Below are 21,772 nucleotides of genomic sequence, written 5' to 3'. Positions count from 1 at the left end.
ATATCTAGATACTGTAATTTTCTTAAATGGATTTTTACCTCCTGTTACACATATACCTATCTAACATAACAAATTAAACACATCGTACGAATAGAACAACGCGGACTCGGGTGGACAGTAGTACCTATGAAAAACATGACAGAAGTTTTAGATAGAAGATATTACAGAACCCTTCAAAACAAAATGCAAAGAATGGTATAAAGGATAAGTGCATCGTATAATCGTATATAAGTTAACGATGCGGGTAAACAGTTATTCATTCTGTTATCTATTAGACGTTGGAATAGTCTGCAATGAATTGGATTGTGTTATTTTTTACTTTAGGAGTAGTTTTAGCAGATCCTAATAGAAATGAATATAAATCTTACAAAAATTTCAAAGTTTTTGATGTTACAGGAAACAATTTGGAAGCTTTAAGGGATTTCAGAAATCATATCGAAACAGAAGAGGTGAGTAAACCAAACATAAGTATTATTATGAACATGCAATTAAAGTAGGTACTCAATATTATAAAGATGCAAAAAAGAAAATTATGCCATGCCACGTGAGGTTGGGGTGTAAGCAGCTTACCGCCTGCGGCGCCAACTTTTCAGCCGCAATTTTACTTAGGCTACGTATGTACCTCTATAGTTATATGAGTCCATGCCAACTTACGATCTGAAAAAAAGGTTTTGCTTAAGCTGAAATAAGTGGAAACATTTTTTTTTCATTCTTCGACGCACAAGTATTGGCCTCTTGCTTGTTATGAAGACGTAGGTTATGATGTAGAAACGTAGACACGAACGTTTTGACTAGCTGAAAATAAAGAACCTATACTTATAAGTTACTATAATAAAGTATGTCGAAGACAAATTCCATAACACTTACAACATAATATCGTTTAAAATATCGCCTAGGCTGATGGCGATGACAAGAGCGTGTTCGTGGTGGGCGGGCGGGGCCGGCTGCAGGTGCTGCTTCACGAGGCGCGGCTGGAGACCTTCCACGCCGCCCTGCAGCAGCACAACCTCACCGCCACGCTCGTTTACGAAGACTTTTCGGAGTAAGATGATTGTGTTGTTCTTTGGTAGGTGGAAGAGAAGCTATGGCGGACACATAACGTTTGTTTGTTTGTTTCAATGTATTTATTAAGTAATCATAAAAAACACAGTACAATTAACAATGACCCACAAAACCAGTTTACTGGTTTGTCTGTGGATTCAGACTTCACTCTTAATAAACTAATTATATTCTATTTTTAAGAAACATTTTTTAGTGCTTAACAATAAATTTAACTTGATACTTGTTTAAACATCAGACAATAGGTATCTATATTTTACTTAACAAATGTTTTTTTAACAATCTTGAGAATCTTGCCTTATTTGTTTCATCCCTTATTTCAGTAGGTAGATCATTTAATAATTTAGGTAATTGTTTTGTTAAGGTCCGACCTCCATAGAAGTTATTAACCCTAGGTATTTCATATTTACCCTGAGTAACCATCCTAGTACCTATACCATGCTGGTGCTGTGTTATATGCTCCGTACTGCCATGGTTGTTCATTGCTAATAAATATTTATGCTTAAGGCTGACTGGTAATACTTTAAGAATTTTGAATAATTGACTATAATCATTTTGGCATTTTCTCTGTGTTTTTTTGTCAACTAGAAGTTTAAGAAATCTTATTTGAAGAGCTTCTATTTTATCAATATGAGTTTTAAATGATAAACCATAGCAGTCAAGAGCATAGCTTACTATAGAATCCACTAAAGCAAGGTAAATACATTTTAGAACATCTTTAGGTATTTTAAAACTTAGTTGATAAAACTTACACAGCAGTATTCTTAATTTATTCGATACATAATCAATATGCTTGGTCCAGCCAAAGTTCTCATCAATTTTCATACCTAGGTAGGTTACCTCACTAACTTTTTTAAGAAGTTTGCATTTACATACATAGTTTATATTTAAATTATTATGATAACACTCATAGGAGTGGGTTTTAATATGACAAGGCAAATTTGGTTGAGCTGTATAAGGTGATTGAATAATTAATAATTGAGTTTTATCAGCATTGAGTATAATACCATTATCATGTGACCATTTGACTACATTATCGACATCTTCCTGCATGAGACGGCTAACCTCAGCCATGTCCTTGCCCGCGCGCAGCGCGCACAGGTCATCAGCAAACATATACACTGAGGAGTGCCGCAGCACCCTGCATAAGCTGTTGACCAGGGTGAGGTAGCACACGGGCCCTGCCGTGGATCCCTGCGGCACCCCGCAGCGTACCGCCCGCCGCTCGCTGAGCGCGCCGGCCACGCGCACCCGGTACGAGCGTGCAGTGAGGTAGTCGCGGAACCAGTCGTTCAGCGGCCCCCTCACCCCACACTCGTCCATGGCACCAAGCAATGTCTCGTGATCAAGTGTATCAAACGCTTTTTTGTAATCAAAAAATATTGCAACTACAAAGTCCTTATTATTTAAATAGGTATTTATTTCATGTGTAAAATTAGCCAATAATGTATTGGTACTTTTGCCTTTTTGAAAACCATGTTGTGATTTATGTAGTATCTGGTTAGCATTTAAAAAATTACCTACTTGATTAATTATACATTTCTCAATAATTTTTTCTATACTTGATAGTATAGCAATAGGTCTATAGTTTCCACAAACGAGACCATGCTAGTTTCAATTTCAGTATTTTTATTCATAAATTCGATTTGCACGTCGATAAATGTAATGATGATGATGGAGACTGAAGATACTTTTATTATACAGATAAATTTAATAATTGATTCCTTTATAAGACCTTAGTATCTAAGTTGTTATAGTATTTTTTACAGAGTGATAACGCAGGAAAAAGCTTTGTCCGGAAGGAGCAGAAATTTCGGTTGGAAAGCGTACTACGATATCAATGATGTAAGTGGCTTATCAACAAGCACAACAAGTGTGTATTTTATTGTTAGTTTTTTCAAATCTATAAATTAAACATAACTTCCAAAATGCTTGATGGATAACGGGCTTTTGGTATATGAAATTATCATGTCCATCCTACCTAGAATTTATCCTGAACTTGTAGATTTACAAATACCTGCGCAACATGAGCAAGACGTATCCGGAGTGGGCGTCGACGGTGGTGGGCGGGCGCAGCTACGAGGGCCGCGAGATCCTCGGCCTGCGCATCGACACGCCCACAAAGCGGGGACCAGGGAAACCCGCCATCTTCATCGAGTCTGGTAGGACATTCATAAATTGATTGACTAAGCATGTCTCTAACCCTGGAATTTTTAAAATGTGTACATTTATACTGTAAGTCATTTATTAAAATTATAAACAGAGATGGACGTAGAATTGCTCCTTGAGGAACGCCTATTTTAAAAAAGTCTTTCTGTTTTATTTTATGTAGTTAATATTAATGTAAGTACCTATATATTTTTGTATTTTTATGATATCTGATGCTAAGAAATCAATTCAATCGAATCAATAGCATTCAATAGAGCACAGAAGAGCAATAGCAACGAAGCTACGTGGTATAGTGCTTTGGTCCTCTTAATATAGTTTTCCTGTCTCGGGTACGACGTGGGTACGACAGTCATGTCAGTCATCGACTTTTCCCTTCATCAGGTATCCACGCCCGGGAATGGATTACTCCAGCAACGACCACCTACTTCATAAACCAGCTGCTCACCAGCAACGACCCTAACATCACAGCACTAAGGGACAGTTTTGACTGGCACATCTTCCCTTCTGTCAACCCTGATGGATACCATTACAGTTATTACATTGTAAGTATTGAGCCTAGTATTTGAAGTAATCTCTTTTACTGAAGTCAACCAATCTTTTAAGTTTAGTTTGATAAATCTCTAAAGCTCTAAATATTTGTATCTCACTTACTGCCACATTTCAGGATCGCATGTGGAGGAAGACCAGATCCAGGTCACCAAACGGATGCTTCGGCGCAGACCCCAACAGGAACTGGGACCACAACTGGAACAGTAAGACAGTAGAGCTATAACTAACGATCGAGATAACCTTGACCGCCCCTAACTTTATTGATTGTGAATTTATGAAAAAAGAGAGCAGAAAACTTTTTATTTGCGTTAACTAGAAGAAACTTACGCTCAGGCATATCGCCATAAGCTGATCATGAACTACTGAATGTGACCACGTGACCTATAAATTTATAACTTCCCCTTTTCTCGTGTATCATTTCTCCCCTCCGAGGTAGTCTTGAAGAAATTATACTCTTATTAATGTTGTGGATTTCCTTTTGTTATTTTTGTGTTTGTGTGCAATATATTTATCTATCTATCTTCTTAGCTGCGGGCTCAACTAGCAACCCGTGTGACTACCAAACGTACGCGGGCTCCAAGCCGTTCTCCGAGGTGGAGACTCGCACCCTGGCCTCGTACATCGCCGGCGTGGAGAACCTGCAGGGCTACCTGGGCTTCCACGCCGACGCGCAGATGCTGCTCGTGCCCTACTCCGACTCCAAGGAACATTGCGATAACTATGATGACTTGGTAACTATTCAACCTCTACTTCCCTTCATCTGAAGGAACCTTACTGTGTCTTGCACAGCACATGGATAAACTTAAAAAGAACAATTCTGGTACTGCATGACTATGCAACACTTGTATTTATGTACGAAAGATATTTCTTGAATGTTTCAGATTCAAGTGGGTAAGACGTCGCTAGATTACGGATACAGAGTGAACAAAGAGAAATATGAAGGACCAGGGACTGCGGCTGAGTTATTATGTAAGTTATGGATAAGTAGTTATATGTTTTGTATACATATCAGGCAACTACATATATAATTATGATCAGTGTTCATAAATTAGATCAGATATCCATAGTCGCCTTCTTTATCTTGGTCTCCCATCTAACTACTTACTTATTGTCTCTGATGTAAAGCTCCACGAAAAAATATTCATTCTGTATAGGTACTTTGTTTTTTCAACACATAGCTCTATAATCTCCGTTGAACATACTTTATAACAAAGAAAGAAACCCGCAAACATTTTGTTCTGAAAGAGCCTTACCATATCATCATCATCATCACAGCCCATCACGTCCTTAGTGCTGTTTTTTAGGCCTAATCCGACCGTCATATAGCTTCTACTTAACCTTCCCCAGACCCGGCATCAGGCGGCAGCATGGACTGGGTGCGGCAGGCGCTGGGCACCCCCCTGGTGTACACCTACGAGCTGCGAGGGTACTACTTCTCGTGGCCGCCGAGCCGCATCTACGAGCAGGGCGACGAGGTCACGCAGATGATCCTGGGGCTGGCCGTCGAGGCCGGCAGGCTTGGGTACTTCAGATAACATCGCTTATTAAGATTTTTTAAGCGTCTTTCTCTGTTTTCTGTCTCTATTACTTTATGGTCTAAGCCACTGCGACTTTTTGTACATACATGCAATGTTGCCAATTCGCCTGTTATTATTTGGTTCGCTTCGTGGCTAACTGTTTGTATGTATAGTTTGCATTGTACATTTTAGTTTCGAATAAATTGGAGCTGCCGTTCTACGGGACAGAAACATGATAAGTACCTACCTATTAAAAGTCGCATTGGGTTTGGGAGTCGGTTACGTTATTGATCTAATCAAAATACACAAAGTCAATCAGTCTGTGTTTTTTTTATTTAAATTGGTTCAATGGTTGGTTAAATATTCGATTGTGCACTGATGGATTTCCGCCCCACAACGGCGGCCGCGGGCGGAGCAATCAAATGGATGTGAAAAACAAAAAGTATTGGATGGGCCTGTTTGAGTCCGATTTTTAGATAAAATATGGACGCTGCGGCGATTTTCGTATCCCACTTTGCAGAATATAAAAGATCATCTGCCTTAACTGAGTACTTTAGTATAACTAGTATGCACTTCGTAAAAAAGTGTTTTTGCAACACACTGTATAATTTGTAGATATAATAACATATGTATTTTTAATATTAATTATAATCCTTGTTGTTTAGAAGTAATTTGAAATGCAAACGAATACCTTAAACAAGAGTATTTTGAAAAACACGGTTGCAGTATTAGGTACTGTATTTACCTACTGTACTGTAGTACCTACTAGTGATGTAACGAATATTCGCATTCGCATTCGCGAATATTCGCATTTTTTTGGATATTCGCATTCGCATTCGCATTCGCAAAATTTTGTGCGAATGTTTTGCGAATATCAGTACTTATTAAAAAAAACTATTTGAAAATAATGATAGGTTAACAAAATCTAAATCCATTCGTCTTTAACCTTTTTATTACAAGTACATAACTCTTAATCACATTTCCAGTCTTACTTTATCATTTGGTATTATTTATTTACTTTGGGAAATGAAACTTCAGATATTATAGTTAACAGTTTCATAAGACTTAGGGTGTCTTGCACAACAAAGTTAAACAAAATTAAATCTATGACCTCTTGCTCTGACATTATACTGTCAGAGCAAGAGACAAACTATTTAATTTTATTTAACTTTGTTGTGCAAGACGCCCTTAAACGTATTTTGACAGTATACAGGGTTATTTGCAAGTAGTCCTGATTCTTTCAGGAGGTGATAGAGGAAGACATTTCCAGTCGATTGAACCCTATAATGCATTACCATAACTTAACCTTAATTTGTGAAGTATTTAATATTTAAGTTTTTTTTAAAATTATTTGTAAAAATGTTATGCTTACAACCGAAAATAAAATAAACAAGCCATATTTCAATATTTTTTTTAGTTGTTTTGCGTAAGTGACAACTTAATAAACTGAAACCTTCAAATATAGCTAGTTTTTTTTTCGCTTTTAAGCTTAAAATTATGTCAAAAAATTAAAAAAAAACTTAAATAGTAACTGTACTAAGTACCTACCACAAAAAACTGTTTAAAACGAAATTTGGCAGATTTTGTACAGCGCTCCAAAATTGATAATGCGCATAGAAATCTTTGACAGATCGATTTTTTTTAAGGCTCTTACGATTTAATGATTCGGGTGTGAAGATCTGCATGTGCATTATTAATTTTGGACAAGTGTAGGCTTGTAGTTATTTTTGTAGTTTGATAGCGCTAAACACCTGTCAAATACTGCCTAAGTTTTTGTGGTAAGGCCCTAAATATCTTAGAAAGTTTCGGATAATAATGCATTATAGGGTTCAATCGACTGGAAATGTCTGCCTCTATCACCTCTTGAAAGGATCAGGTCTACTTACCAATAACCCTGTAGTGTCATAGCAAGACAGCCATAGATTTAAATACTTTTAAATGTTTCGTGTAAGTCTTCTGAAACCGCACACAGTCGCAATGTGACGTAACAATAACGGAGCTAACTAAAGTGTAACTACTTTTAGAAAAAACTGCGCCTATGTATTGGCTAGTCTGATTCGGAATGCGCCTAGAACGGAACGTACCTCGTTCAGTACAAGACTGCCACCAAACCACACAAATGACGTCTAATTTGAATACAAACTGAATATTCGCATTCGCATTCGCATTCGCGAATGTCGATATCAGATATTCGCATTCGCATTCGCGAATGTCCGAAAACACACATTCGTTACATCACTAGTACCTACCCACCTTGTCGTACCTACGTAAACCTGAGCAGGTTAAATTACCGACTCACTACAAGTGTACGTACTTAAGTAGTTTCCTCTCGATTTCAATTTAACTTTTCTCGTTATCGTATAAAACCAGAGTCCGGTAAAATAAATAAACTACTTTTGCTGCGTCAATTTCAATTTTTTATTTATTCTGAGCAACATATATCGCATTGAATATTTACATAATTAAGCAGGTACTAATTTAACATGCATTTACAATACAATTAAATAATATTATAATACATTAAACAAAGTAAATTATTAAAATATAATTATTCACATGATTTATCATTTATAAATTCATTAACAGAATAGAAACATTTCTTTAATAACCATTTTTTAAAATTTGTCTTGAAGGAGTCTTGAAGTGATTGTATTTGCTGACAGATTTCAAGTGTAAGGGTAATTTATTAAATAACCGCGTATTCTGGTACTGAGCGCTGTGCATATAAACTTGCAACATTGGTAGAACTGCGCCACCCTTGCTGGGGATGTCCTTCCTTCTTGTTGTCAGTCTAAATAGTCTTTCTTCGTCAGTCTCTACCGTCTCAGGATGCTTAGCCATATCGCAAAGTAGTACTAGCAGATAAAGACAAGGAACAGTCAAGACTCCAAGTTTAATGAAAAAATCTCTGCATGATTCCCGTTGAGATATTCTAAAAATTATCCTTATGGCCCTTTTTAGTTACGTCTAATGATTAGGCCAATCATTTATATTTTTTATTGCTTCTTTATTCTGTAAATAAGCTGAAATAGTAATACAACGCGTCTCTCAAGATTTATTTAACACTGCCTGCTCTACTGATGAACTTACTTGCTCTACTTATTATTTCAAATTGTCATTTCGAGAGTTCATCCAGAGACAAGCTGGTCGTGACGGAGAACAACGTAGCGGTCGTGTTAGTGGTGGTGAAGAAGCTGGTGCGGCAAACACACAGGCCGAAAGAGGACTACCTACTGTTATCACTTTTGTGACTTTCTGTATAAAACTTGTTTTGAAATAGATGATCAAATTATCATATTTTCGATTGGATATCCCTACGTATACCTGAGTTAGTAAGTATAAATAATTCCATTACTTCGGAAACGTAACTAAGAAGGTCCTTGAAGTGGCGAAGCTCGGATGGACGGAGGACACTCGGCTGAATCCATCCACGATAGGGAATGGATCTCTTCTGCCGTCAGCTACGATCCTAACATCACAGCACTAGGGGAGAATTTCCACTGGCACATCTCTTCTAGTAATACTTTTATATCAAGGATAATCTTATCGAATTGAAGTAGTATCAGATATTACCTAGTAAGTACAGATGTATGTATAAAAACAAGATATGTAGTGCAATCCCCCTCTAGAAGTAAAATGGTATAACAACAGTATAAGTGTGCGATAAATTACGGACTAGCACCAAAAAGTTAATGAAAATTAAGTCTATCATCTCTTGCTCAGTCATTATATTGTCAAATTACGACAACACGCAAAATTGATTTAATTGCGTTTAAATCTGTGCAAGTGGAAACTACAATATTTATTTCGACTGTCGTAATTTTAGTTTTTCTTTTGTTGTTTCCTATATAGTGTACCTATGCATACTCGTATTATAAACAAAAGCTTCGAGCCACGGACTGTTAAGAATGAGGGCTGAAATTGTATCATACGACTTTATTTTATACTTCATGACACTCCGCCTTGCCTCGTGTCACTCTTAACATAGAACTAATGATAAAAGTTTAGACGCAGGAGATAAAACTTTATCAATATCTGATACTAATTACTTGCGAAGTTAGAGTAACACTACATCAATGAGAAAACGCAGAAAATGTTAACAATTTTCTTTTCATCATACCTACTTAGTGTAAACAGTTCATGAGCATTCTAAATATAACTCAATTCAGTTCATACTTTTTAAACAGGCTTAATATTTATTTGGATTTTTAGTAGCGAATACAAGTCAAGGTCTTGCTAAGCTTACAAGGTATTACATTTCTCTAGCGTAGCGATACAATAAAGTCCAATACCAATAAATAATAGGTATCCCGATATGCGTTACCTCATTTAATCATAGTTAATAGGCTGTTATTATGACGATCGATTAATGATTCTCTGGTAATACGCAATCATTTTGCAGATACCAACTAGACAAAGGATCACTAACAGATTCGTATTGTTGCCTATAATTGGTTATATTGTAAATAAGTAATTATATCTCTATCAGAATAGCTCATGTACTCGTAGATATTATGATCATATAATATGTAAGTATTAGCCGTGAAATGAAAATAAGGTTTATAGGAAGTAGAGTTACAACTATACTATAATCCCTTGAAACTGTGCCTTTGTCCAGTGGTGGCCTAACGACTAACGAGTAACGAGTCCACACTAAAAGTGCTGAATAATCGTGATCTCTGAATGAACTGACGAGGTAAGTAGGTATCATGAATGTCATGAAAATTAAACGAGATTAGTTAGCTTAAACTCGCTGTGTGTAAATTCGAAATTGCTTTTTCCGTGCAGAGCACTCCGAAATGACTTTTTTAGTGGATAGTTTGTTTATTTCGACTGCCACATGTAGGTAGGTGTATCACTGAGTTTGCACGGACGAGTTTCAGAATTAGTTTCAGAGGGAATCCGAGTAATGGGAAACTAATTCTGAATCTCTTCCTTTACCGCCAATGAAATGACCAAGTGCAAATTAACAAATTAGGTCAATAATAAGTAACAAATTAGGTCAATATCATAGTTATATTAATGTATTGTAGGTTCTTAAGGCCTCTACACACCAAAGCCGCTGACCCGGCGGCCTAGTGCCGGCGGGTTAACTTAGTACAAAATGAGGCATGATTGTACAAAATGAGGCCGGCGGCCTGAGCCGCCGGGTCAGCGGCTTTGGTGTGTAAAGGCCTTTACCTTATATTGCAGAATAATGACACTGTATTTTTCGGCTAATATAGTTTTACCTACGTTTTAATTTGAAAATTACATAATAAAACGAAAAATTCATAATGTATGAATAAGGAGCTTACTTACATACCTTAATCGCAAGCTAAAATTATAATAAACAAACCAATGTGCCTGAGTGAATACTTACCAATGAACTTACTCAGCCACATCGCTAATTAATAATCGAATTAATTAATTAGCAATGATAATTACACACTTAGATATTTATTAAGTGGAGTTAATTGATGTATGAACAGTAAGTTACAATAGGCGCGATTGAAAGCGAAGTCAAAGATCAAATTGGAATGCGTATCTATCAGAAATTGGGCCAGCGTGGATTTTCTTGATAGTATTCAGGCTGTTGGTATATAATAAATAGATGTTCCCGCGCGCTTCGCTTCGCCTTAAAAAGTTTTCCCGTGGGAATTCCGGGATAAAAAGTATCCTATGTTCTTTCCCAGGGTCTAGACCGTATGTATACCAAATTTCATTCAAATCCGTTCAGTAGTTTTGGCGTGAAAGAGTAACAGACAGACAGACAGACAGACACAGTTACTTTCGCATTTATAATATTAGTAAGGAAGTAAGGATAAGAACCAATAAGAGCTACGTATAGTATAATATTAACGTAATGTAAAAATAGCTCGGAAAATGCTTGCCCCATTCTTACGAAATAGTGTAAGTAATAGGGTTTCGTTTTTCCCGTCCTTTTTCTGTTCCCGGGAAACGGGAATTTTTTTTAAGATTTCCCGGGAATTCCCGGGAAACGGGAATTTATTTTAAATGCTAGTTTTTGCTATTTTCGGGTATTAAAACACTAACAATTAAATCAAATATACTTTAATAACTCTTACTTTTATTACTCGTATAGGTAGAAAAAAGCAACAGTCAGATAAATTAACAACCAAAATTATAATGATTTGTTTTACATGCAAAATCATTTGTTTTTCTTAATTGTAAATTAAACCAAAGGTATTATGATTAACAGTTTGAAAATAATATTATTCAAAATTAATTACACTTGAGGCAATGTTTTAGAAAAATTAATTCATTCAGCGATTTATCTCTCAACCTACTTCTTATTTTAGTTTTTTCTCTGCGTTAGTAATTTTATAAAAATAAACGCGCACACAAAATTGGGACATAAAAATTATATAATTATAAACAAACGAAAACCCGACCGCACGCTAAAAAGGTGAAAACAAGTCCCAATGTTAATGGAAAGTATCGTGGGCGGGGACCACCAGAGGTTTCACCATTTAGCTGAATGTTACTTAGAAAACGGCCTTTTGTGGCGGTCAAGTTGGTCCCCGGAGTCCCCGCCTGCGATACTTTCCATTAACATTGGGACTTGTTTTCACCTTTTTAGCGTGCAGTCGGGTTTTTTGTTTGTTTATAATTAAGTATATTTTTTTATTTGTAACTTTTTAGTTGTTTTTATTTTATGAAATTTTACGTCAGTAGTCGGGTTTTAGTTCATGAACATTTTTTATTTCAATAATTTTGGTGTTGTTTTTTAAATACCTACAATATGCATATTTTTGTAATGTGCAAATCAAGCCCATTCATTTGATACCCCACACGGCATAGTTGCAAAAATATTATTTTTTCGATCATCACGTTATGTCCTCTAGAGGGCGCTATGTATATTTTAATGTAACGTCATCGCGCCATCAATACGCTTCTAACGATACCTCATACATCAAAATCTATCAAGCCGTTTAGGCTACAGGAGGGAACAAAGAAACAGACAAACATACATACATACATACAATCGAAAAACATTACCCTCCTCCTTCGGCAGTCGGGTAAATATATGGCAGGCGTCACACTACCGTTAGCTTTTACATACTCTTTGGTCACATATGTAAAAGCCGATATTTTTTTTGGTTTTAGGAAGGAGAAACAGATAAATAACGATGAAAATATAGCATAGAATCCATGAAAAATAATACCCGGGAATTCCCGGGAATGATTTTTTTTTTCCCGGTTTCGGGAATGACATATTTCCCGGGAATTCCCGGGAACGGGAATTCCCGGGAACACGGGAACGAAACCCTAGTAAGTAAGTATGTAGGACTCCGAATAGGATGTAAATTAGGTAGGTGACCATCATCACCCCGTAGTGCTAGATAATATTTCTAAACTAGCTGTTCCCGCGAGCTTCGCTTCGCCTTAAAAAGTTTTCCCGTGGGAATTCCGGGATAAAAAGTAGCCTATGTTCTTTCTCAGGGTCTAGACCATATGTATACCAAATTTCATTCAAATCCGTTCAGTAGTTTTGGCGTGAAAGAGTAACAGACAGACAGACAGACAGACAGACACAGTTACTTTCGCATTTATAATATTAGTTAGGATTGCAGACATACCATAGCTAGTTACTCCTTGCCATACCACGGTGGTGCCGATGGGTCTTTTAATGTTGAACGGCTCCACCGACTAGTAAGTTTAAATCCCCGCTGGCATTTTCGCTGGAAAGCATTTTCTGTCGAGCGAAGTTCACGGGCAGAACCTATTTATACGAGTACTCGTATTTATAGGAAGATCCTAGGAACAAGTAGTTTACAAGCAGATTAGTGTCTCTATTGAGCCGTTTCCAACTGTCCCTAAGTCGCGCTTCAAAGTTTCTGCGTAGAGTTTATGCCACCAAGGCCTACGGTGCCCTTTAATTTCACACAAAGGAACTCGAGGAGATTAAGTACCTTCGGATGACTGAAGGTCCCTGGTTCGATCCCCGGGGCAGATATTTGTTAAAGATTTGTACTGGGTTTAAAATGTTTGTGTTATATCTCCAACCCATGGAAATTATGGATAGGTTCATGTCTTGTAGTGGATTACTACGGGGTGTGCGTAGGATTTAAAAGGTGACCATTTTATGATCATGAACTGTCATCAACCTATTTTTTATTTTATCATTTAATATTCTTAACAAAATACAGGTTGCAATTTTAACAACAAATCAGACACGTGTTTACTTCAAGTAGCCCAGCTTGCGCGCTTCAACAGTCAAGCCATGGATCATCTGCGTGACCTCGTCTCCCTGAGCAGGGATCCTGGCGGCCGGCCAGCAGGGCAGGGCCCAGCCTCGCAGCTCCCACGTGTAGACTAGTGGAGTGTGCAGGGTGTGGCGCACCCAGTCCATGCTGCCGCCTGATGCAGGGTCTGACGGGGCAGAGTAGCGATCAAATAATTGTATAATACTGGGTTTTGACGTTTTGATTCACAATGGTTTCATTTTCATGGTCGTCGGGATACCCGTAAGGATACACGAAGCAATTTTTTCATGTTTTGATACTTAGCTAGTTCTTCTGGCTGTATGTAGATAAAAAACTATCTTCAATTCTAAAACGAAGAAGTTAAACTTGCCTCATGTTTCCCTAATGTGTTATCGTGATATTTTTCTATTTATAGTAAGTATATTTTAAAATAACATATAATTTTTACCACTTAAAACTTACATAACATTTCAGCCGCAGTTCCCACTCCGTCGTACTTCGCTCCGTTCACCTTGCGTCCGTATTCTAAAGTCGCCTTACCCAGTTGAATCTGAAGCATTCAGGAAATCAATTTAAAATACAATACAATGGGCTTACGTATATCCAATATTAGAGCTGCGGTGTGCTATTATGTTCGAAATTCGAATGCCAGTTAGTTCCATTGTATTATAATAGTAATAATGGAACAGAGAAAAAGTGCAATTGAAGTACTTATTATAGAAATAGTTGCCTCTGAGCTTTTATGGCTTAAAAATCTTTTACTGACTTCCATAAATAATGACCTCCCTCGTCGAAACCCTCTCATCCCATCCTCATCTTCTTCTGGCGATCATACACACACATCAGCTCGCAACTACCACACACAACAACTTAAAAGCTAAACATTTCTAAGCAATAGGTACTACGGTTACCAAATCATCATAGTTGTCTAGATGTTCCTTGGAGTCGGAGTAGGGCACGAGCAGCATCTGAGCGTTGGAGTGGAAGGCGAGGTACGCCTGTAGGTTCTCGACGGCTGCGATGTAGGAGGCCAGGGTGCGCGTCTCCACCTCGGAGAATGGCTGAGGGCCCGTGTAGCGGTTGTCGCATGGGTCGCTGCTCGCGTTTAATGCCACTGCGGGAGTATGAGCTTTTTGTGCAAGTTTTGTCAATGTATTGATGCAAACAGTTATAATAATAATAATAATAAAGCCTTTATTCAATCATAAGTTTTACATACATTGACATTAGTTTAAAGAATTATTGCCAAACAATTAATCATAATCATGCAAATATTGACAATGCAAACAAATTATTCAATACAAATTAACAGTTTAAATAAATTAAGTACATTATTACATTACATTTACATTAATAATAATAAAAAAATTATTTACACTATCATGCAAAGTATCAAATATAAAATATGTCGTGGTTGTATAATTCAATTAAGTACTTTACATTCTATTAATATCTAATTAAATCAATGAAAATTTACCATTAAATATTATGCAACTCAAACAATACTTAACACAATAATATCATTAATTTATATTCACTTAAAAATTATGTCACATTCATTTAAGTCCTTTATAGGACATGGTAGGCCTCTCACTGAATCTATCAGTGAGGTTTGGTCTAATCACCCGTGCTGACCAGACTTGACTGGGTGATGTGTTGGAGCTAGAGATGCAAACAGTTAGTAAATTATAATTCAATGATGCAAGCAAACAAAGCAAGTTTCTGTTTTCCTCCATTGTATGAGAAGAAATGAACTAATTTATTTTATAAAAACAATAATTTTACTCGTACTATATAGCCGTAAATATAAATACCACTGCAGGACATTGGGTCCCTCCCAGATTAAAGGGTTATAAAATTTCCGCTTGGCTTTTTTAAATGTTAACATCTGGCTTTTCTTTTTTGAAACGGATTAGGAATAGCACAATAAGGTGCCTCACAGTCCCACTTGTAGTCCCAGTTCCGGTTGGGGTCGGCGCCGAAGCATCCATTCGGAGACCTGGACCTGGTCTTCCTCCACATGATGTCCTGAAATATTAATAAACGGAGCCGTTTTAGTTTTATTACATTATGGATCTAACATATGTACCTACCCGTCTGCCGACAATTTAGCCCAGGTTCACGCCGCTTCAATTCTTATAATTAGCTATTGCCATATAATCATGTATTCTTATATTATACCGCTGCTCACGACGCGACGACAGCGGATAACTCCGACGTTTGAATAGGCCCTTAATTATAACTACCTAGTAAAAACCCTCAACTACTCACCTCATTCATACTGTAATGGTATCCATCAGGGTTGACAAGAGGGAAGATGTGCCAGTCGAAATTTTCCCTTAGCGCTGTGATGTTAGGGTCGTTGCTGGTGAGCAGTTCGTTTATGAAGTAAGTTATTGTGGCGGAAGTGATCCATTCAACGGCGTGGATACCTGAAAATATAAAGAAGTGTGCAAAAGTGGAAAGGAAGCTGACATTCATCGTTTTTATCATTTATCATTTCGGCAACTGTTTCGCGTTCTTCCGAAAGAAGAAAATCGTCTAGAATGGACAACATTTCATTTTCTTTACCCTATATTTTTATTAGCTATTCGGAAAGTTTATAGAAAATTAGTGGACCCGTATTTTTTTATTTTGTAAATAAATTAATTTTTGCATGTTATTTTTAACTTTAAAGTTAATTATTTTAAAACCGGAAGTGACGTCACATATTAGGCTCAATTTTTATTTTTATCTATTGCCTGAGTCTCGAAAAAAAACATAGATGACACTGACAAGTGACATTTAAACTTTGTTTACATGCCAACCAACAAATGGGTCATTTTCAAATGACATTGATATTTCTGATGATGGAAAGTAGGTACTTATCATGTAAAAAAATAAGCAGAAGCATTTTTTCAGCTGTGTAGGCAGTGGCATGCTCTGGGACATATTATATAGAGGTCATCTCTTAATAATAAATAAAAAAATAGACAGAAAGTGTCAGAATAGAATTAATGAAAATGACCCAAATAAACAACAACGTCACGATAAAACGTCAAATTCAATCAAAAATGAAAGTGACAGTTACTTTGTTTTTAAATCTATAGGCTTTGATCATCAAAACGCATCGCACCTGATGCATGACGTCATCAGCACTTTTTTACTATTTTATGATTTTCTCGAAAATGATACATCCAAAAAATACAAAAACATTTTTTTTGTGGCCTTTAGAGCTAAATCTCGAAATGGTTTTCGATTTATAGCAGCTTTAGTTTTTTGAAATGTTGTCCATTAGCCGTGAGCGCCCTGAGCCCCGACGACCCCCTTTCGGTTTACTATATCACTTTTATAAAAACAACTTAAAAATAAATAAAAAATAAAAAAAAAACTTGCTTGCACAAAATTTTAATTTCTATTAAAATTCAGTCGCGTTCGTCAGTTTGTTACCAGACTCGATGAAGATGGCGGGTTTGTTCGCTGCCCCTGCGCCGGGCTTGCGCACGCGCAGGCCGAGGATGTCGCGGCCCTCGTAGCTGCGCCCGCCCACCACTGGCGCCGCCAACGTAGGATACCGAGCGCTCATGTTGCGCAGGTATGCATAGATCTGAGAGGAAACGGAAGTTTGAAAGAAGGCAATAATTATATCGAGACCCACCTCCACTCTCGAGATGGTCAATTGGTCATGTAATTATCGTATTATTATTATAGTTCTAATAAATGATGATAGCATAAATCTGAACGAACTTCTAGAATTTTATTTCAGTAGGTAGGTAGGTATTTTGGATTCACACTTTAGGCACTTACATCATCGACATCGTAGTACGCCGACCATCCAAATTCTTTGGTCCTTCTTGAGTTCGCCTGTTCTGTACAGTACCTGTTTTTTTTTTTTTTTTTTTTTTTTTTTTTTATTTCAAAACTTTCTTAATTTTAACAAAAACAAGGTAAAGGCCTCCTATTAAGTATAAAAATACCTGTGCCAGGAGGTCTCGCTCTCCATAACAAAAATAAAATAATAATACTGCACAGTTAAGAAATAAACTTTAAGAGAAAAGAAAACAATTATATCTAATATTTGTAGTGTGTATATGTATGTGGTATGTGTGTGTGAGTTTGATTGTGAGTCTGAGTGTAAGTGTGAGTGTGAGTGTGAGTGTGAGTGTGAGTGTGAGTGTGAGTGTGAATTTGAGTGTGAGTGTGAGTGATGGTTTGCACAATGTTTCGAGGGTTAAGTATTGTATTCCAATATTTTTTCTGTTTCTTTATAATTTATTGTTTTTATCCAGATAGTTAACGCTTTTTTATTTTCGTACAAAGTCTTTGGGTATAAAAATAGAATTTTATTAATCTGATTATATAGATGAGCTGATTGGTTATTAAGTTGCTTTTGAGCAAATAGTGTGTTGCAAGAGCGTGTGCCTGCGACTGCATGATGTCTTCTTCTGGTTAGGATAGTGGGATCATATGTTAAGCTTTTATGTAATCTCAAAATAGTATATAGGACATATAGTTTTCTTACTGTTAGTAAATTGCTTATTTCATATAGTTTCTCAGTGGGGAACCTGTATGGTTTGAAAAACATTACTTTAATGAGATGACGCTGTGCTCTTTCTAATTCTATAAATTTTGTCTTATATGCCCCACCCCATATTGGAATGCAATATGTAATTACAGCCTGAGCCAGGGCAACATATACTCTAGTCAATAGGTTAACAGAAGCCACATGTCTTAGGTTTTTAAATATCCAAGTAAGTTTCCTAATCCTATTACCTACCAAGTCGATGTGAGCGTACCATGACAGGCGCTGGTCAATCATGACTCCAAGATATTTTGTACTACTTACCTTGTCAATGCTAATACAAGTGCAGTCATCATTCATATGATTTCCACAAGTGTGTACTTTAATGTTGAAATCTGTGTCTGGCTGTGAATTGTTGTATATGGAGAAACATATGTATTTTGTCTTTGAGATGTTTAACGATAGAAGATTCCTCTGAAGCCAGTTTGCCACCCTGACTAACCCCTTTTCAGTTGCTAATTGAACATCCTTCCAGGATGGGCCAGAGAATACTAGGGCAGTGTCATCAGCATATGAAAAGACTCGTCCACTTTCAACTTTTAAATTGCAAAGGTCGTTAATATAAACCAGAAACAAAGTAGGCCCCAGGACACTGCCTTGTGGTACACCATATAGAACATTTGCAGTATCACTGATGCTTTGTCCTATTTTAACCTTTTGCTTTCTATCTGTAAGGTAATCTGTAAAATCAAGCTTAATTTTCAACTACTATTTTTTTTCACGAGTACCTATGAAATGCAGCGCTGTGATTAGCTGAATAGACGCTGAGCAAGACTGTCATACTAGGCACATTTAATCAATTGAGAAACTGATCATTACTGTGATACATCATGTTGCAGCAGCGTGGCGGTGAGGTTGCGCTGCCGCAGCGTGGCGCGGACGTGCCCCAGCTGCCCCTCAGGAACCAGCGCGTGTAGGACCCGCCCGGAGCCCCACACGAACACCGCCTCGTTGGCTCCAACCAGCGACTAGACACAATGAGAAGTAAGAGGTTTTTTATAGCTAATTACTCCAAGTACATATTTTGTGTACCTACTAAATGTGTAAGTATAATACTTTCTGAGAATACAATACTAAAGCGGAGCTATAGGCTGAGTAAAAAATACACATTTATTAGGTAACTAACTGTTGCCCGCGGGGTTTGCTTCGAATTAATAGGTATTCCCGTAAAAGACTCCCCTCTATCTTTCCCCGCACCCTGCCCTCAGGTATAAGGTATATGGTACAGGTGTATATTATATACCATTTAGAAATATATTTAACATATACTTACTTCATTTGTTTCCATATGACCTCGAAAATTGCTCACCGATTCTAGGCTACCTGCTATTTCGAAAACTTTGTAATTTTTGTATGATTTATATCCATTGCTTTCTGCATCTGCCAAAACTACGAACAAAGTAAAAAATAAAACAATTAAACTCATTTGTGCCTACAACTTAACACCTTGCCAAGTTTATAAATACTACGAAGGTAGGTAAAGTAACTATATTCTTCGTTGCAATTTTTTACAATTTTATTTCGATGGGTTCCCTTAAACGTAATTCTGACTTGGCAAGTATAAAAATATACAAAGTCGGCATAGGTAGATAGATTTAGTATGGAAAATTATGTGCCTGCTTACCCATAAATATTTTAAATTTTGTAGCTATCGAAAGAATTTTATGCGATAACAACATGCACACTTTCCACTTTTATGCAAACAAGTAACAATTCATTTATGACATAACGTTTCGTAGTTGCAAAAGATATACCTACATAAGCTACTTATACGCCAAAATTATGTATGAATCAACTATAGTATAGAAACCAATACAGGTTAAGGCTAAACCTATACATACATAAATAGATTTTCATGTGAATATATATGTATATATATGCATTGTAATTATACGTACAAACTTACATAGCCCGTAGACTAGGTTGACATTTTATCCAAAGATAAACGAGTTGTTTAAATTAGCGTGTAAACTTGATGCCCCGCGCCGGCTGGCTAGAGGACGGCGCAGTCACCTGCTGATGCACTCTGAAATTACGATTACCATATTCTATTCTTTTCTATTCTGAGAGGGGGCGAAGTTCCTGTACTTGGCTCTCTCGAGTGGAACCTTTGTACATATTCCCTTGATTCCAGCTCAGCCAGCCTAGCTCCCGAGTAAACTGGAGTAGCAAGCCTGGGTGTTGTAATAGCTGAGATACGATTATCATAATTTTAAAACTCTACACTACGCTACGCTACGGTGCATTTTTTTACTTTTTGATATTCTTTTTAATGATGAAAACAACTCTACGGACCCTTTAAGTCCCGAGTAGTGGAATAGTGGGCATTCGATAAGTAATATTTTTCTTAAATGTGTGTTAGTTTTATTATAATATTTTTATATTTTTAAATCTAGATATAACTAAGTATGTAGAGGAAGGATACTTAAAGTTTTTGCAATCGCCTGGGCACCCCTTAGTGATTTAAGCCTGGAAAAGTGAGCATAGAGGGATAAGTTATGTGAAAAGAAACCAGATGAAAAGCCGCAAGCATAACACTAAAGCATATTTTTGTTGGTTTACGTTAATTGAAGTATTAATTTGTATTCAGACTCTTCGTTCGTTATCTCAGAGTTGGTACTCTGGTATCATCTAGAGTGTGGGAAGACAAGGATAAATGTACCCATAGTCCGCTTGATTTATGAATAAAACAGTCCATTGTACTCGGATCAACTGTGGGTTCACAACGATTTACTAAAGTTATTTTTACACCATGATGGCTGAAGGTGCTAAAGGGTGAATATTTGGAGCGCTAAATTTGTCAGTTTTCATCGGGAGAATCTACTTATTTTTTCGAATTTTGAGGCTATATTTGTATGGTACATGTAAAATGAAATTCTCTATCAAGGCCTATTTACAGTTTTACAACGATTCATATAAAATTAAAAAAATGTATGACCAGATAACACTCAAATCCCATTTATATGGCGCGTCCAAACTCCAATTTCGTATACATTTTAGTTCATAAGTCTTACAATGTTCGCTTTGAAAACATTAAAATATAAATCCTTTATATTTCAATATATACTCGTGAAGTCCTTAATATTCATTGTCCTCTAAATATAATACAATAAAAGTTATTAAGCTTTTCAAAACGTCCGCACCATAAAAACTAATTTGTCTGGCCGTGTCTTTTCACGAACGCCACCATTGAAGGGTTGAATATTTTTGAACTTGCGTTCGAGTTCAATCAGGTCAGTCCACCGCCCGTCTGCCGGCAGAGTGCACCGTCCGCGTGCGATTTGTGACGACGATAAATTGTGATAGCAAGCAGATAATCTGGACTTTGTACGGTAAGTGTCCTAATTTATATGTCCTGCCCTACATGCTTGCTGATGATACTTCTGTTTCGTTACTTAACCACATACGTGATCACACTGTATTCTACCTTTTTCCATAACAAGGTAGATGATTAAGTTCACAATTTAATTAATAATTTATTGTTTTTATGTAAAAACTCATTTATCTGCCACTCATTTGTCTGTTTTTATCTGGTACATAATGCCAGATGAATTTGTTGATGCCAGACCAATTATAATTAAAGACTTATGTCTACGCTAGGCTGGTTTGGACACGTACTCAGGCGTACTGAAAACGTCCTAAAGGAAGCCTAATGCTGGGCAAAGGTCTCTCATTGAATTTTCCAATTATCCCTGTCTTGGACCTGC

At 36.9% G+C, this 21,772-nt stretch overlaps 3 protein-coding genes across 3 annotated transcripts; 2 read left to right on the top strand and 1 right to left on the bottom strand.

Moving 5' to 3' along the window:
- The first annotated feature begins 235 nt into the window (after positions 1–235).
- Positions 236–1,046, top strand: LOC125489115. Its single transcript, XM_048623773.1, has 2 exons — positions 236–449; positions 897–1,046. Exons 1-2 carry the CDS (start codon positions 294–296, stop codon positions 1,044–1,046), a joined length of 306 nt encoding a protein of 101 aa, XP_048479730.1. The 5' UTR covers positions 236–293.
- A 1,347-nt stretch (positions 1,047–2,393) lies between these two features.
- LOC105390358 (zinc carboxypeptidase) lies at positions 2,394–5,613 on the top strand. Its single transcript, XM_048623771.1, has 8 exons — positions 2,394–2,408; positions 2,800–2,904; positions 3,065–3,221; positions 3,610–3,770; positions 3,893–3,980; positions 4,306–4,508; positions 4,659–4,746; positions 5,125–5,613. The coding sequence occupies exons 1-8, from the start codon at positions 2,394–2,396 to the stop codon at positions 5,310–5,312; spliced, it is 1,005 nt and encodes a 334-aa protein (XP_048479728.1). The 3' UTR covers positions 5,313–5,613.
- A 7,866-nt stretch (positions 5,614–13,479) lies between these two features.
- On the bottom strand, positions 13,480–19,353 carry LOC105390369 (zinc carboxypeptidase). Its single transcript, XM_048623769.1, has 10 exons — positions 19,339–19,353; positions 18,893–19,033; positions 18,330–18,410; positions 17,291–17,347; positions 16,934–17,090; positions 15,776–15,936; positions 15,445–15,532; positions 14,416–14,618; positions 13,967–14,054; positions 13,480–13,670 (listed from the first exon to the last, which is right to left on the bottom strand). Exons 1-10 carry the CDS (start codon positions 19,351–19,353, stop codon positions 13,480–13,482), a joined length of 1,182 nt encoding a protein of 393 aa, XP_048479726.1.
- Positions 19,354–21,772: the final 2,419 nt, after the last annotated feature.

Source organism: Plutella xylostella, chromosome 10, assembly GCF_932276165.1.
Source record: "Plutella xylostella chromosome 10, ilPluXylo3.1, whole genome shotgun sequence".
Taxonomy (NCBI): domain Eukaryota; kingdom Metazoa; phylum Arthropoda; class Insecta; order Lepidoptera; family Plutellidae; genus Plutella; species Plutella xylostella.
This window is presented reverse-complemented; position numbering and strand designations above follow the sequence as displayed.

What these genes read in the sequence shown, in the direction of transcription:
- LOC125489115 (XM_048623773.1), top strand. Translation starts at nt 294, where the DNA reads ATGAATTGGATTGTGTTATTTTTTACTTTAGGAGTAGTTTTAGCAGAT. An exon ending in ATCATATCGAAACAGAAGAG is followed by an intron (nt 450 to 896) that starts GTGAGTAAACCA and finishes AATATCGCCTAG; the next exon opens with GCTGATGGCGATGACAAGAG.
- LOC105390358 (XM_048623771.1), top strand. An exon ending in CTGGGACCACAACTGGAACA is followed by an intron (nt 3,981 to 4,305) that starts GTAAGACAGTAG and finishes CTATCTTCTTAG; the next exon opens with CTGCGGGCTCAACTAGCAAC. An exon ending in GACTGCGGCTGAGTTATTAT is followed by an intron (nt 4,747 to 5,124) that starts GTAAGTTATGGA and finishes AACCTTCCCCAG; the next exon opens with ACCCGGCATCAGGCGGCAGC.
- LOC105390369 (XM_048623769.1), bottom strand. An exon ending in ACCATTACAGTATGAATGAG is followed by an intron (nt 15,533 to 15,775) that starts GTGAGTAGTTGA and finishes TTAATATTTCAG; the next exon opens with GACATCATGTGGAGGAAGAC. An exon ending in CTGGGACTACAAGTGGGACT is followed by an intron (nt 14,619 to 15,444) that starts GTGAGGCACCTT and finishes ATACTCCCGCAG; the next exon opens with TGGCATTAAACGCGAGCAGC.